At 33.9% G+C, this 16,926-nt stretch overlaps 2 protein-coding genes across 2 annotated transcripts; both read left to right on the forward strand.

Moving 5' to 3' along the window:
- The first annotated feature begins 1,987 nt into the window (after positions 1–1,987).
- On the forward strand, positions 1,988–6,906 carry LOC144359592 (neuronal acetylcholine receptor subunit alpha-9-like). The gene is made up of 6 exons (XM_078012713.2): positions 1,988–2,012; positions 2,425–2,570; positions 4,401–4,445; positions 5,074–5,183; positions 5,309–5,844; positions 6,428–6,906. Exons 1-6 carry the CDS (start codon positions 1,988–1,990, stop codon positions 6,904–6,906), a joined length of 1,341 nt encoding a protein of 446 aa, XP_077868839.2.
- A 2,101-nt stretch (positions 6,907–9,007) lies between these two features.
- On the forward strand, positions 9,008–16,511 carry LOC144359593 (neuronal acetylcholine receptor subunit alpha-9-like). The gene is made up of 6 exons (XM_085498744.1): positions 9,008–9,071; positions 11,122–11,264; positions 11,541–11,585; positions 11,850–11,959; positions 14,151–14,680; positions 16,042–16,511. Exons 1-6 carry the CDS (start codon positions 9,008–9,010, stop codon positions 16,509–16,511), a joined length of 1,362 nt encoding a protein of 453 aa, XP_085354870.1.
- The last annotated feature ends 415 nt before the right edge of the window (positions 16,512–16,926 follow it).

Consider the following 16,926-nt stretch of genomic DNA (forward strand, 5'->3'; position numbering starts at 1 on the left):
AATGCGAATTGAAGCTTTATGAAGACATAATAAGCTTCACTTGAAAAGAAATGACCATACAGGAGACATATTTAATATAAATGAATGTGAGTATTCTGAAAGTTTATACTTAGCAGTCCACATACCAAACCATCCACGCTTACGTGGTCTATGGGAAAACATAATTTAAATACAACATGCGCATTTTTCAAATAATGTCGATCACTGTCACGTTGACGCATGCGCTGACATACATAGCTTAACTCATACCTAATTGTTGAATGACCAGTCGCTTTCCTGACATCATCCCGTTTATTGAGGTTCGCTTATCGTAAAATATGATTTTTTTCGACACATATAATTGGCCTCCGTATTTTGCGTTGGTATTGTTGCTTCTCGTTTCGTCTACGCCAATCGGTAAGTACTTCATTCTGTTTATTCCATTTGTTAATTTACACATTATATATGACATGCGTCACAATGCATCTACGTACACACTAAACCAGTCTTGTGAGCGATACAGTACTTCACACACAATGATTTTTAGTTATAATCTGCGCTCGTAATAAAATGTAACATTATGACAGCAACTGAATCATGACTAGAAATGGGACACAGTCAGTATCTCATTGCGAGGTACCCAATTAGAACTGTTATAATGTTCACTGAACACTATAATCAGGACATTTTCCGTTTAGAGCTGTTATAATGGTCACTGAACACTATAATCAGGACATTTTCTGTTTAGAGTTGTTATAATGTTCACTGAACACTATAATCAGGACATTTTCCGTTTAGAGCTGTTATAATGTTCACTGAACACTATAATCAGGACATTTTCCGTTTAGAGCTGTTATCATGTTCACTGAACACTATAATCAGGACATTTTCCGTTTAGAGCTGTTATAATGTTCACTGAATACTATAATCAGGACATTTTCCGTTTAGAATGACAATTTGTTCACTCACTCACTCACTGCACCAAGTTGATTTTGTTTTGACACCAAAACACTAGGAGTGTTGACATCACCATGTTCTTCAGAAAGGTTTTGATTTATTGCGCATATGCTTGTTCTGATTGGAAAATGCTTACATGTGCATGTACCATGAAAGCAATACCGTTTGAGATTATGATTAATGTGGTGAGGTTTGTCATTGCACTATGTCGTATTATATACCCTGGATTGAATCCACAACAGTCAGAGTCGTTAATGTGTCTGGGACTGAACATGCATGTTATGATAATTGTTTGTGTTTTTAAGGATGCTTAGATTCATTTTAAACAAATCCACTGGCAGAAATATTTGCCAAAAATAGTTAACAACTCAACACAAAAAGAATTGTTATTAACCACAAATGGACTCATACAAATAAACAGAAATGAATGAAAAATGAATGGCATATCCCCAACGGACACGTGGATGTTGCTGATATAGTTACATAGCTAGCAATCATAAATAATATGTTTGTGATATGAAAACATTTGTCACGTTTTTCAAAAGTGACACGGTTATTTCTTTATGGCCCAAACGGGCTATGACATATAATATTAAAATTGATATTTTGCTTACAAATGAAGATGAGTATGTTGATACTTAATACATTGGGTATAAATCTATCCTCTTTATCCTGTAAGCTCTTTTTTGTTTTTTAATGTTCAACTTATGCTGGTAAATAATGAACGTGGAGTTGATGACGTCATATTTCTATTAATCTCGGTGAACAATTAAATATGATGATATGTTAGCTCTCGAGTTAGAATGCGCTACAGAGAATAATATTCCGACTAATAAATTTCTCAATGGTATAGACTAATTTATTTTTGGAACACCTGAATGTTCTACGCAGCTTCTGTTATGATTAGATAACTGATTCATTTGCATAATCTTAATATGGTCAACCAGTTGCATGCAGCTATTATATTTATAAATATACACGATTTATCAATGATTTATTTGTGAATACGTAGTAATGAAGTACGTACATTCAATTTCTTTCAAATAGTACAATGACGATGAATAAAACTATAATCGGTACGTTTTGCAAAACTGTGAGAAAAATGCGAAATTTGAAGAAATCGAAACTGGCAACTGACGCCCTACGGAACATTGTACTCCACTAGTATGTTGAATTTAGGGGTGAGAGAATGCTCATTTTAAAGGCAAAATTTACTAAAATTGCCTCTGAATACAACATACGATGTAAATACATTGTACAGACAACAGTCGTTTATTTAATTAAGCTCACCGAACCTGCTCCCCGAGTTAAATAATAATGTACACGTAAGGAGAATATCATCCTTTCGCAAGCCACTCTTAATTATTTTCTGCTAATCTGTTTCAGATGGCTGATGCAATACCGCTTCCTGCTCCTTACTTCTGTTTCCCTGGAGAGTTTTCGAAATGTATTATTAATGTTTTCGTTATTATAACCATTTTGTTACAGGATCTAGCGGTACTGGTGGTGACATTCACGCTCATCTAATAAATACGCTTTTAAGCAATTATTCCAAATACACTCGACCAGTGATAAACGCAACAACTATAACAGTTGTGTCTCACCGTATACAGCCGATTCAAATACTCGATGTGGTAAGTGGACACAATTTTATTTATATCTCTACTTCGCTTAACAAACAACTCACAGAATGTACTTTCACTACCATCTATCACTATACCCTAATTTGGCAGAATTTGTTTACACAATATATTTGGTGTTATCGTTTATGTAACAAGGTATGGTTTGATGACTGATTACTCGGTTAATTGGTTCATTCATGTTGGTTGGCTGGTGAACAGTGTTTGGTTGGATGGTGCAGGCTGGATGACAGGAAAATGCAACATCCCACAATGATGAATTTCTTCAATGGCCAAAGCCTGTACGATCTCTTTTACAAGAAAGTCAGGGAAAGCCAAGTGTCAAAATGCAGAATTGCTTCCATAACAATGGCAAAATATAGACTAAATATAGCTACATGAATTACATTCAATTCCAAATACAAAATATATGACATAAGAAACAACCAATAGCCATTAATGACTCGAGTTTAGCAAATACAATAATGCTATTCAGTAACAAATAGTTCGGTTAAAAACGAAATTACAGCATAAACGGTGAGAAATTGCTTACTGATATTGCAATGAAGTCAAACCTTGCATTATACATAGCGAGACAATGCCTTCTGTTATACTGAACAAATATGTTGGGAAGGGAAGGGGGATATTTAATGGTAGAACTATATTAATTGACTACTGCCCACATTTCTTGTGAAACATTCCTCTGATTTACGATGAAAAGGCATGGACACTGGCAACACAGAGGGAAGAACACACAAGTATTTGACATTAAATTAGTGAAAGTGTGAGGCGTTGTTATCCCAATTGGTCTGTTCTGTGAAAATGTAAACAATGACGTGAATGACCGAGACAATGGTACACACGCGAATCAGCGAGGAAAATAGGTACAATTTAAAGAAATACGATAGACTGAGTGCAAAGCGGACAGAATCCAGTTTAGAAACCAAGCTCAGGGCATTTTACAAAATCGAAACGCCAAAATCTCACAAACTTCACAAACTTTAAACAACAGATGTTATGGCGTAGTGCGTAAGCCGCCCCGCTTTGAGAGGTCTCAGTATAGCGCCCTTTACAATTATTTTGGATTATCTTGCAATATTACCTTAAACAAATGTCTTGTAAATACCAGGAATACTAATTGTGATTGTGTGTTCATTTCCACATCAATTATTTGTTTAAACTTACTGTGATTGGCAATCTTGCTAGAAATGTAGTTTTGGAACAATATAATGAAAGAAAACAAATGTTGCTATTAGATATTATTTGTAGAAACATTTGTCAAATAATCCTAGCAGTTAAAACGCTAGGGCTAAATATATTTATTATGGTATAGCTTTTTAAAATCGTTGGTTAGCCTTACTTTTGTGATTATAATTTTAACTCTACTAAATTTCATACTACTATGTTTTTTCTATCACATGCAACCTTAACAGCACAGAAAACATTTTATTATTACTATAAACAAAAACGGACAACAAATTGAATATTTTATTATACTATGTCCTAAACTCAACAGAACCTTTCAGAATTAAAAATCAAAGACGAGCTAGCCTAATTCAATTTCATTGTAATTCAATGTCCGAAAAGTCTTGTTCATTTTACTGTTTGATGCTGATGACAGTGGTTACATTGCAAACAAATTTTGAAAATTCTAATTCTAATTGCATCTAATATTCCATATATCATGTTTTAAAAATATACAGTGGCGCAGTGGTTCGGTTATTGTCACAATGTTTTAAATATATGGACATTTCCCAGGCCACTGCGTCAGTTGACAAACAAACGCATCCCGTGTCAGTACTTGGAAACCACATTATGACGTGGAATAATAATATTTTTTTGCAGGATGAAAAGAATCAAATTATAGCACTGAAAGTTTGGTTAGCACTGGTAAGTCTTTTTATTGATATTCCATTTATATCTGACCTGGTGGTTCTAGCGGCATTTGTACTTTTCTGTCGCTGGTATTGTATGCATTGTTCTTAATACAACTGGCTATAATACCTGGGATAAACTGAGCAAACACATGTAAATAAAAAGCGAAAAATGACATTTTCGAAGAGGCAGTACCAACGCATAGTGTGGTCGCGTATATGTTACCATTTGCCAGGCTATCCTCTCGTATTACTAGGCAGTATTATTAGGCATGCCCGACGTAATGAGATCAAGGATTGTATAGATCAGGTACAAGCATATTCGTCTTATTGGTAATTGGATGAAACTAGTATTCATCAATAAGTCGTACCTGCTATGAATCGGGAACACGATTTTTTGTTTATACCTCGTAGGTGTGTCCTATTACTATCCCAATAACTAATCGGATTTACATGAAATTTGACGCGCATATGCGATTTTATAACGTCTGATAGGTGCTATTAGAAACGTTGTCAGCCAATATCGCATTTTCGTAGAGCCAAGTGACCCTACTTTCAATTACGTCACTTATATCAAAAGCACTACAAAATGGTTATATAAGGCGATAAGAAAAATATATATATATATTATATTTCATTGTTAGAGATGGTATGACGAATTTCTTACATGGAATCCATCTGACTTTGGAGGCATTGATGTAGTCAACATTCCAGTTGATCTGATATGGCAACCAGACATATACTTATATGGAAGGTACGTGACAGTAACAGCAATTATTACCTCCACTACGATGTACACAACTTAAACTCGGAACAGCAAACATTATACTACTGTGGTTCAGGATAACCCATGTATATATATGTCTGGTTTATTTGTAGTATATCAGAAGACTTCGTTAGACATGTCGATACCGACGTTCAGATACATCGAGATGGTCTAATAGTTGCACCACAACCTGTTATTTACAAATCAACATGTGAAATAGATGCTACATTTTTCCCGTTCGACCAACAGGAGTGCTATCTAAAATTTGGATCTTGGACTTATGATGGATTTCGGATTGATCTCGACATTTTTCCAAATTCCGGTAGACTCGACAATTACATTCTCAATGGCGAGTGGCATCTATTTGAAATACAAATTGTTAAACACGTGGCGTTCTATATTTGTTGCATCGAGCCCTATCCTGACGTCACATATACACTGATCATTCAACGCCGGTCTCTGTTCTACTTTTACACACTGGTCATACCTGTGATTCTCCTATTCATGTTGGTCCTGGTTGGCTTCTACCTACCATCGAACTGTGGTGAAAGAATGACGTTGTTTGTTACAAGTATGTTAGCTTTAATAGTGTTCCTTACTTTAGTCAGTGAATATATGCCACCGACATCGAATTCTACACCTTTTTTACGTAAGTACATTACACTAGAATGAAACAATGTTTGTATTTGTTAAATCTTGAGTGCATTGAACAATACGTATAACGGGGTAATACATAACGTTTGTTAAAGGACAAGCTATCTTTTGAATTACTGTTTATTCGCAAAACAAAATTATTGTAACACATTGAAAGATCAGGACCACATGTAATCTGTTTATTATTAGTTGACAGTTCTTGTAGTCAATGGATTTTGACTATCCGTATTCAGGGTTTCTGCAGTATTACATTATTGTTAGTATGTCGTTCTTCATTCATTCTGGCTATATGCTATATCACGGCAAGGGGGAAATCGAAAGAAATTATCAGTAGACAACGAATAAAAACATAATGAATTGAATGCGAGCACCAATCGCACAATCGCTTGCTACATGCTTTTAGTAATCAAGTGTACGTTCAGTAACCCAATTCAACTTGGGTTAATTTTTGGTCGGCCATATTAAATTTAATAATAGTATAACAGTTTAATGTATCAATTTTTGGGATGATTGCGACTCATTTTATTGAAATGCAATATTCGTCATTAAATTAATTATTTGTTACTTTGTTTCAACAGAGCGCTACTTGTTATGCATGATTGGATTCGTAGCAGCAGCATCGGTTCTGACTGCAATCAACATTACCATGCACTTCCAAGCACCCGGATGTCCACCAATTCCTCGGTGGCTGCAAATAGTGGTGTTTAATTACTTGGCTGTGATTGCGTGCATGCGTGGTCGAGTGAAGTCATATTTACAGCAAGAAGTTAAAGATATGTCTGCAAATGAAAGCAGTGGTGGATATTCTAACAACAGGAAAATAGAATCAACTCATGGTGCCAGGGACTACGCCAATGCAGGGCATGCTTGTCAAAGTTCACCAGTTCTACCACAGCATAATATATCAAATAATTATCGTGTTCAGGGTTGGCAATTATTAGCCCTAATTTTAGATAGAATTTTTTTGATATGTTTTCTCTTAGTATTCATTGGGATTTCCTTGGGAATATTTACTTACCTGTATTCGCAAAAGGAGGGCCTGTCACATGTTCATTAGAATAGAAAATTATTAAATCATTTAAACAATTTATTATCAATTCATTGATAGTTGGAAGTTGGAATATATATATATAGTTTAAATTATTAATAATTTTATTATTTTACTGGATATAATATGGTATATATTGGTCGACAAATATTGTTTTGAAAACTGGCATGGTGTTTGATACCCAATTTGAAAAAAAAAACAATTAAATAAATTACGATTTATCGTTACGTTTGTTGTTAACCGAAACAGAAATGTATGCCTACGTTTTATTATTATTTTAGCGAGGGTAATACTATTAGGTTACACAATAGATAAGACGTCAACGACTATGCAAATTATAGGTGAAAATCCATAAATTACCCTTGAGATTGTAGTACTTGAGTAATAATGTTATCACTGATTGACACAAACTAACTTGCATGCTAAATTTATTATTAAAGTTATTTGCTTGATAAATTGTACAAACATAGATCTGCTTGTTTAGTTACCTACATATGGAATATAATGTAACAAGTGTGCTTTCATAAAACGTTCTAATTTTTGGGTTGTATGGTTTTGTAATGGGAATTTTCAGACTGTATTATTGCAGTGAGTGATACAAATATAAAAAAAATGAATTACACTGTAGTGTGTTACTACTGGGGCATTGTTTAAATAAATCATTTACCAATGTTACATGTATCAAGTTTGTGAACATTAACACTGGAATTGGAATTACAATGAATATGGTTACATTTTATACAAGAGTTCAATAGTGACCGTTTTCCTGGCAGGTCAAAGAAATTGCAATGTGACTCGCACTATTAAAGTTGCAGACACACAATGAATGTTATATTTAAAAATCAATTGTACATTTCCCAAATGAAAATAAGATGTATATCTGAAAGAGAAGATCTATGTAAAAAAAGTAACTTAGTAGCCTTAATTTGTGTGCATGTATGTGACGTCGGTGACTCTAAGTACACGTGTCCACCCAGTCATTGTAATTCACAGAATCACTACACGCTATTATTTTGGACAGTAAAATAATCCCGTAGCGGGTAGCGCGTTCTCTTCGCAGTTTTGAGACATTTGCTGAGTTTGAATCTCAGTGTTCGTTGTTATATATAAGTGCATGTGAGTAAAGTCTGTAGAAAAGAATGTTGTCTCGAAAGAATATTTCAATCGTAATTCTATGTCTGTTTCAATTATTAATATAAAGTTTACATTTAAATATGGTGCTAACAACTCACCAATTCACCAGGTTATTTACATCAATATTATTATGTAGTAATAATTACATTTAAATAAAATTTGGTACATATATGCTCCTGGACTATGCACAGATCTCATTAGATTTGAATAAAAATCTGTGCATATTAATCACCTAATTTGCCACAATGATTATTCAATTTTCTGCTTTTTTACTGATATCTATAGTAATAATTATCACATTACAATGAAACTTCGTACATAGATGGGGCAATGCACGGAACTGATAAGTTTTTGGTTAATAACCGTGAATACTAATTACGGTATTGCATCTTTCGCCCTGGCTATATTTACGACCGACGGCATGATCATTGCAGTTGCTGTTTGACGTTTGACATTATCAACATTTATATTTGCTGAATGAACATATATTAATCAATTGTTCAAAACAAGGTAGTATATTGAATACCTACAATGTATGTGAGCGCTGGGAAATAGAACCAATATTGTTAAATTCTCGCAGCTAATGATTCTTTCGCTTGAATCTATGGATTTCCATTATAATAACATGAGGGCAGAGTCACAAGATCATTTTGGGTGTAATATGACTCAGTTGTTTTAATCTCATGTCTGAATGTTTACCCAAATGAAATTGAAACAATTATGAAACAACACGTTGACAATACAGACATGTGAATTTCATTATAAGAACAACAGTGATTATTCGAAATAAAGATGAGATTTCGTGTCAATCCCGTTCCCTTACCCATAATGCAAAGTATATAGTGCGTCACAAGAAATCTACATATCCGCAATGTATTAACACGTTATCTCCACGGAAGGGGATTTTACGTCACATCAGTTTAATGTCCTGATGCTTGGTATTTCGAAACAATAAGGTATCGAAAATATTTTAATCATGGTTTGTCGTTTTACTTGGTTGCGGATTTTTGTGACTATTATTTTACTCATCCCAAGAACTGGTGAGTATTTGATTTTACTACTGCAATATTTTTTAGGCGAAACAGGGTACTAACCTTACGATGGGGGTTAGGAGACACGAGTTCTAACTAACCTTACGATGGGGTTAGGAGACGAGTTCCTTGTATTCCAACCCACTTCATATGCACAGATCATATGAATAAATTTTTTTATGAATACCACGCATGAACAAACTTACAAAATCATGTAAATATTAAGTAATATCTGTATATATTTGTAATATCTTCCTTCTTGATCTATTGTGACATGAATGGTGATAATGTAAATTTAAGCTTGGAGAAGTACAAGCATATTACGTTTTTATATTAAGGCTTCAAATTACATGAGTGATATATATAATTGACGTTTATAAAACAATCGAATGCTTGTTTTACACAATAACATTTATTTCACAGTTTTACTATCGTTCAAAATCCTGATCGGTAAAATAGGGGATTACAACGGATAATCTAACGGGTCATAATAATAACAACCAAGTGCGTCATGTACATATTCCGAATTCTAGCTCTTCTTTAACATTTACCGTTAATTCTAGAGAAATGTATCACACAAATTGCGTGCGATTTCAATGTGTTATCCAGCGTCGACTTGGTAGTCATAGTTGTTATCTTGACATGACAGAAAACTATATGACCGAATTGTTTATTCTAAGCTTATGTTATTTGCGTCATGATATGTAAATAGTACCTTGGATTATTAAGTATTCAGATTTATCCTACAATGTAAAAATTCTGCTGGCATGTTTTGATAGCGAAGCGTGAGTTTTCTATTTGTTTCTGTGATATATGTTGACATATTACATATTTGATGATCATAATCTTAAACTTGTGTTATGAAGTAAACTCAAAAGTGTTCTATACATTATACAGACTTATATTCAATTCGCTTATTAAAATATTCTACTGTAGTTTTGCAGTGGTGAACAATTGTACGTTCAAATTTCGTTGGCCATCTCGCTACTCGAAATGAAGCAATTTACCATCAGTTAGTATTATAACTGCGCTAAATGACACGTGGATACGACGTATTGTCTCTTATTGCAATGGCCGGAGACAATATAAAATTAACACCTGACACCATTAGTTTTTTTGCCACATCGGTATCATGATTGAAGACAATTCATGTCATAGGTAATTCCTCGCACACACACTGTGAATATTTCTCTATGCTTATGTTCTACAAGCGTTAGATGAACTGACTATCCCCATATATACACTCGTAGTCAATATCTAGATTTTTTTTGGTTTTCGTTATTTCAGCCCAATTTTAAATGTTCGTTTGTATTTTGATAATCCATAATCCATTCCAAAAATACATTTATGATTTTGGTAAGTTTAAAAAAATAAAACGCGATAAAGCCACACGTTTCCAGCAGAATTAACGTCAGATATACAAATTCCACGGCTAAATAAATATAATTTCAGCACTGGCTATCCATGTACACACTTTGGCTAGTTAAAGGGCGATTTGATCTTATAGTCAGTCATACTTGTCATTCTCTACGATTGTCACGCTGCACCTGCACTTTAAGATGAAATTAGAGATTTAATTAACATAAACATCGATGATGATCGCATAAAGGAGTTAGCTTGACATTTAAAAAAAAATTACATCAAAACGCCCTAAGGGTTATATTTCCTATATTTTATTCTGCACTTGTAAAAAATAGTGTTTAATAACAATTTTCATAATTAAATAGTTTTAATTTGTGTAAAACTATTCTTCCAAGAATATAAATAGTGTGAATATGATTTTTCAAAAACATCTACTACATCTCTAAGAACATTACATTTCCTTGGCAAAATTAACAGAAGCACTAAAGCGTGGTAACAGCGTCAACCATATTTCTTTTTGTCAGCATCATATCGTGGAAAAGGCTTTTGCTTTTTTACCACTATTTCTATAATCATATAAATGACTTGTTCTGCCTTCTATAAACAACGTTCAATTTTGTTGAGAATTATTATTATTATTGATGAATGATTACATTAAAAGGACAGTGAAATTAACAGTTTGTTTACTCTATTTTAGAATCGATCTCCGAAAGTGAGATAGCGGCTACTTTGGCAGAACATCTGTTATTCAATTACTCTAAAATAACACGGCCTGTGAAAAATGAGACGACAACCACCGTAGTATCCCATAGAATTCATCCAATTCAAATAATTGATGTGGTGAGTATTTATTTAATTCTTCATTTACTTAAAGGTGCGTTTGTTTGTGTATGTGTTTGTTTACTCGTTTACCGAATATATTTACATTTACAAAGAAATCCATTCATCGAATTAGTTGTGCCATGTGAATCAGTAACGATTAATGATCGTGATTACTACTCAAGAAGGTTGAAAACAAAGGCCTCTATACATCGTGGCATCTTGATAAAAAAAATTCTCAAACAATTGTTTTTGATTAAAATCTTACATACAACATGAATTATTTGTTTTGTTTAGAATGAACAGACGGAAATACTGAAACTGAAAGCATGGCTGGCACTGGTAAGTTTCCTCGGCTTTTCCAACCATGTTTTCAATTTTCTGCTGCAATAATCATTGTATCAATGAAAGAAAAAGGTTACCAGATATCTTTATGTACAGGCACCATTCAACACCCTAACTAATTTAAAGAAATACATAATTTGTACGTGTACGTTGAATTGGGTTGATGTATTCTATGGTATTATTTCAGTGCGTATATTAAGACAAAGAACGACAATATATATGATTGATGATCAGTTTAGTTAGAGTATGTTCATTTTGTAGAGATGGAATGACGAGTTTCTCCGCTGGAATGCGTCTGAGTACGGAGGGATAACGCAAATCAACTTACCACTTGAACTTATATGGCAGCCGGACATTTTCTTGTATAGCAGGTATGTACTTTGTTCTTTACATTGTACCCACTGCACATGCTTTAAAAGTGCAATTTAAATTTAATGCCACGTTCCAGAAGAAATGTTTTCATCCAAAAAAGCTTTTGACTTTTTTCAGAATAATGAGTACTACACAATACACAACTATTATCCCTACACGTACACAAGACATGGAAATGGTGGTTAGAAGGTCAATATTAATTTTTTAACAAATATTTATATGATGTTAAAAATGCTATTCCCTACTTGAAAATAAATACCCCTAAAAGGTAAATGATAAATCTAATAAATCTCTGTTTTGTAAATATTTTTTTTTTTTTACTAATCTTTTTTTCGATTTCCTGAAAACGTCTAACTTAACTGCTCGATAATATATCTGTAGATACCAATGATATACTCCTCCATGTTTTGGCATGTCTTGGCGATAACTCTGATTCTCAAATTTTAATGAAGCGCATCTTCAATAGAAATACATTTAAACCAACAAATTATATTGAATCTTTAGCATTATTTTGTAATATTATCGAACATAATCCTGAAATGAAAAATTAAGAACTACCTCATATACAGGCAAATATTCTTGTATTATTACGATCAGTGGAAATTATGTTTAATTTGGTTATCAGAGAATATGAGCTTGTTTCTAACAAACGGATAAGCTGGATTCAGTGATATAATATTTTAAGTAAAGTTGTCATACCAACTGATTTTTCCATTTTTCAAGGTTATTTAATAAATACTATTTGTTGATATCTTTGAGCAACAGGCTATTAATATCCACCATACTATATGATATTCCATAATCCAATGAACACGTATAAAGCATGTTCAATCAGAAATTCAATTCACAATTAATATTTGTTACGTCAAGCTGGATATGATGCTTGCCGATTGAGTTGAACAACATTTAATATATTTATGAAATTGTAGACACAATTGTACGCATATGCAAAAATGTACTGACTAATTTTTAACATATAGACGAAATATGGTATGTTGAAATGGTGAGTAATTTAATCACATCTTGCGTTAGGAAAAGCATGTACTTGTGTCTTTACTGGTTAATATATGAGGACTTGGTGTTTTTATTTTCACATCACATTGAGTACTTTTAGGTGAAGTCGACAGTTTCCTTCCTATTATATCACGCCATCTAGCGACTAAGCGTTTCCCTGACGTAAATAGGAGAACTAAAGCTTCAATCTTGTTTTGAAATCCATTCGTCCATTAATAACTATTATTATACATCCGTCACCGTAACGCCATAAATTATAGCGTGCCGTAATTTTGCGGTATTTTACGAGGTATTTTCATCCTACCATATTAGGAAATTCCAAATACGATTACGCGCGTAAGCGTCTTCTGCTAATAAAAACAAACATGGCTGACTCTACACAAAGTTCGCTGATTCTGTTCTAAACTTTTTGAATTTCGGCATTCCCATGATGTATCATTGGGAGGAAAGACAATATGCCGTCGCATCGATGCGCGTCGGTTGATACTGCCGCTGTTCTGTCTACGTGCATACTTTTCGGTATCCTCGTAATAACCTCACATTAAGCTATACAATCATTTTTGTTGCCTGCATGCGTCGTTCTGATTGAGCGAGGACGTGTTTCAAATTTGCAAGCCGTGGTTAAACAGATGGTTTACCACCTTTTATCCTGTTAAGAAAAAGGCCCCAAAATTGAATAAACCACAACTGTTCTCAGCTAAAATCGGAAGAAACAAGGTTGCATGAACAAACTATGTTTTCTTAATTGTTCACAGGATGTCAGAACAATAATTGTTGTTAGTAGTTACACGCCCCGAAACGTTTTGATGATTCACAACACGTAAGCGTATAGCACTAATCGCCATCTGGATTTTCTGAAAATCATTTTATTTAGACGATTTTTCACATATATGCATTGCCGCTAACACAAAACTGCTCTAACGAAATTCGCAATGCTATATATGGGTGCATCGTCGCTCACATATTTATAATCGCTGTATGATAGTTTCAAGACCCGTCTATCATTTCTGAGTCTGTAATTGGGCCCAGATTAGAAACGACTACACAGTCAAACACAGTTACAGATTTGACCGACATTGATTTCATCCACGCCTTTCGAAGTGACAGACACATTTGTTTCGCTGGGATGCAAACATATTTACATAGTGTAACCATTCAGTGTACGTCTCCTCACAGCGTTGCTGAAACGTTGCCATACTTGGTTGGCGAAGCTCTAGTGTACAATGACGGTAGTATCATCGCACCAGAACCAGTGGTTTACGAAATCGCGTGTCCGATAGACGGAACGTACTTTCCTTTTGATGAACAAAAATGCGAAATGAAATTTGGATCATGGAGTTACGATGGTACAGTTATTGACCTGGATATTTTTCCAACGTCCGGGCAACTCGGAAACTACATTGAGAGCGGTGAATGGCAACTTCGCGAAATACCGATTATCAAACACGTTGTCTATTATAAATGCTGCCCTGAACCTTACCCGGATGTAACGTATACATTAATCATCCGAAGACGACCTGGCTTCTATATGTACACATTGGTTGTACCGGTTATTTTCTTATTCGTACCGATTCTATCTGGATTTTATCTGCCTTCTAACTGTGGCGAGCGAATAAAAGTATTAGGAACTGGTATGCTGGCATTAATGGTGTATATTACGTTAGTGAGTTCTCACTTACCGTCTTCACAGAATGCCCCTTTTTTACGTAAGTGCACCAAAGCTACTTGTATTGCTTGAAGCATTTAACTTCATGATTTTTTATGTCTTTTTATGTAATATCTTTAAAGGTGTTGGTCCAAATGAACATAACTACTAACTGGCAACTAGTCGTGATAACAATGTTCGGATAAAAACTAAATTATGAATAGTATGAACCTAGGGCTCAACAAATTTGTTGGGCTGCACAACCAAAAGCTGTAGTGAAGATTCATCACATTACCTCAACAAACGATTAATGTATAATTTATAAGCATAATTACTAAGAGATCGCATATTGTCAAACAATCCGTTGGAGAATGCTTGACAAAACACCTATGCGCCGACAGCCGAAGAGCAAACTGACAAGATGGCATGAACGTATTGTCTAATTTGAAGAATGAAAATTGCTAATGAGTGCTAGTCATCAGTATTATATATATAATCTATTCTTACTAGGACAAACGTATTACCAAAATCATAGCAATACAGAATTCGTGAAAGTGTCGCAAATAACTCGTGTGCCTAATATCTTAATATTATAAAACAACGAATATATTTATTTTGAAGCTTATTATTTAATTATGTCAATTAGAAACACATTGACAAAAGTGAATGCAGTTAGTTAAATATGTAATTAAACATATGTGCATATAAGTTTGACTTTCTAATAGCACATGTTGTCTTCACCACAGTTTGGTTAATTTGTGTAAGCATCCATACTCACGAACGACCGGAAATTGTTAATAAAATGTGCAGGATTTTTACTAGGTAAATATCTTATAATGTCGTGATGCAACATTGGAAACTCTGCCTAAAGAGACCGCGCGCAAAAATAAAATAATAATTTGCTTTAGCGATGTTAACTACAGCACACGCCGCTGAAGAGTACATGAATACAAATTAACTGTTTTATAGAAAAAATATTTGGTTGTCAATAGACTTCAAAAATAACATTAGCATCGGATTTAACTGAAGAACTGTCTTCTAAACAGACGAGTTTTCGGACTTTTGTTTTTAAAATATTCATACTGATTGACTGACGATTGAAGAGTGGAAGCTCATTTCACAAAAAGAAGACATAATTGCTAAAACAACGCCAACCATATTTTGTGATACATTTTGAATCTTGTGTTTTCAATAACAAACGATCTGTGTTAGATGACGTGAAGCCACTGTGACCCGGTATTTAGTATGAATGTATATTGATTTGAAATAATATGAAAATGTTTGATTTACAGCGAGCAAAATATTAAGAAAACACGTTCGCCAATCAATTGAAATTGAAAAGTAAAAACATAACATTCCGAAGCTTGTTTATTTGAGCAAGAAATATATTGTAAGTTTTTTTGTTTTGTTTTTTGTCACCAGAAAGATATATATTATCCATGATTTCATTTGTGGCAATATCGTCAGTACTGACAGGATACACTATGAATTTACACTTCCAATCAACTGAATGCGAAAGAGTACCGGACTGGCTGCGAAGACTTGTATTCAATCACCTATCTAAAATTGTATTCCTGGGTCCAACAGCAAGTACATATGTGAATCGAAACTCGTATAAGCACCAAAATATCTCTTGCGATGACAAATCAGAAGATTATGACCTTCTCGCTAGACTGATTACACACGATGATGGGGAGGAGGAAAAGGCTCAAGAGGACCATGGTGAATCGAATGATCCGACAGAATATGAAGCACGCACACTGGAATGGAAAATGGTCGCTCAAGTACTTGATAGACTGTTTCTCGTATGTTTCATAGTTGTATATCTCTGTCTTACGGTAGGGATATTCATGTATCTGTCCGGGCGAAATCAATCCCATGCGTTTCATTAATGCATCAACAAAGCTGAATTACGTTTCCAGGATTTAACGAGAAAATTTACCTTACAATCAGCTATATATTACGCTTCATAAAATAAAGTGAATGACTAACATTTTTATTTATTTCTCGAAATTAATATAGTATATTTCTAGTAAATATTACAATTCAGTCTGGCTGTCAACTGACGTCACAATATTTCAAGTTCTTTATTTCGATTTATGCTTATTTAGTTACAAAATGAAACACTCAATATATGTTGTATTGTATATTATAATATTTTGCATGCTTTACCTATAACATGGATTATATTTGCACTTGAAGACCATAATACACTGTACATGACATAGCATAGTTATATTTGTAGATATCGTCTCGTACCTGATTAAAGAATTTAATTTTCAGCGGCACAATGAAAGACAATTATAC

Source organism: Saccoglossus kowalevskii, chromosome 5 (assembly GCF_978046115.1).
Source record: "Saccoglossus kowalevskii chromosome 5, keSacKowa6.1, whole genome shotgun sequence".
Taxonomy (NCBI): domain Eukaryota; kingdom Metazoa; phylum Hemichordata; class Enteropneusta; family Harrimaniidae; genus Saccoglossus; species Saccoglossus kowalevskii.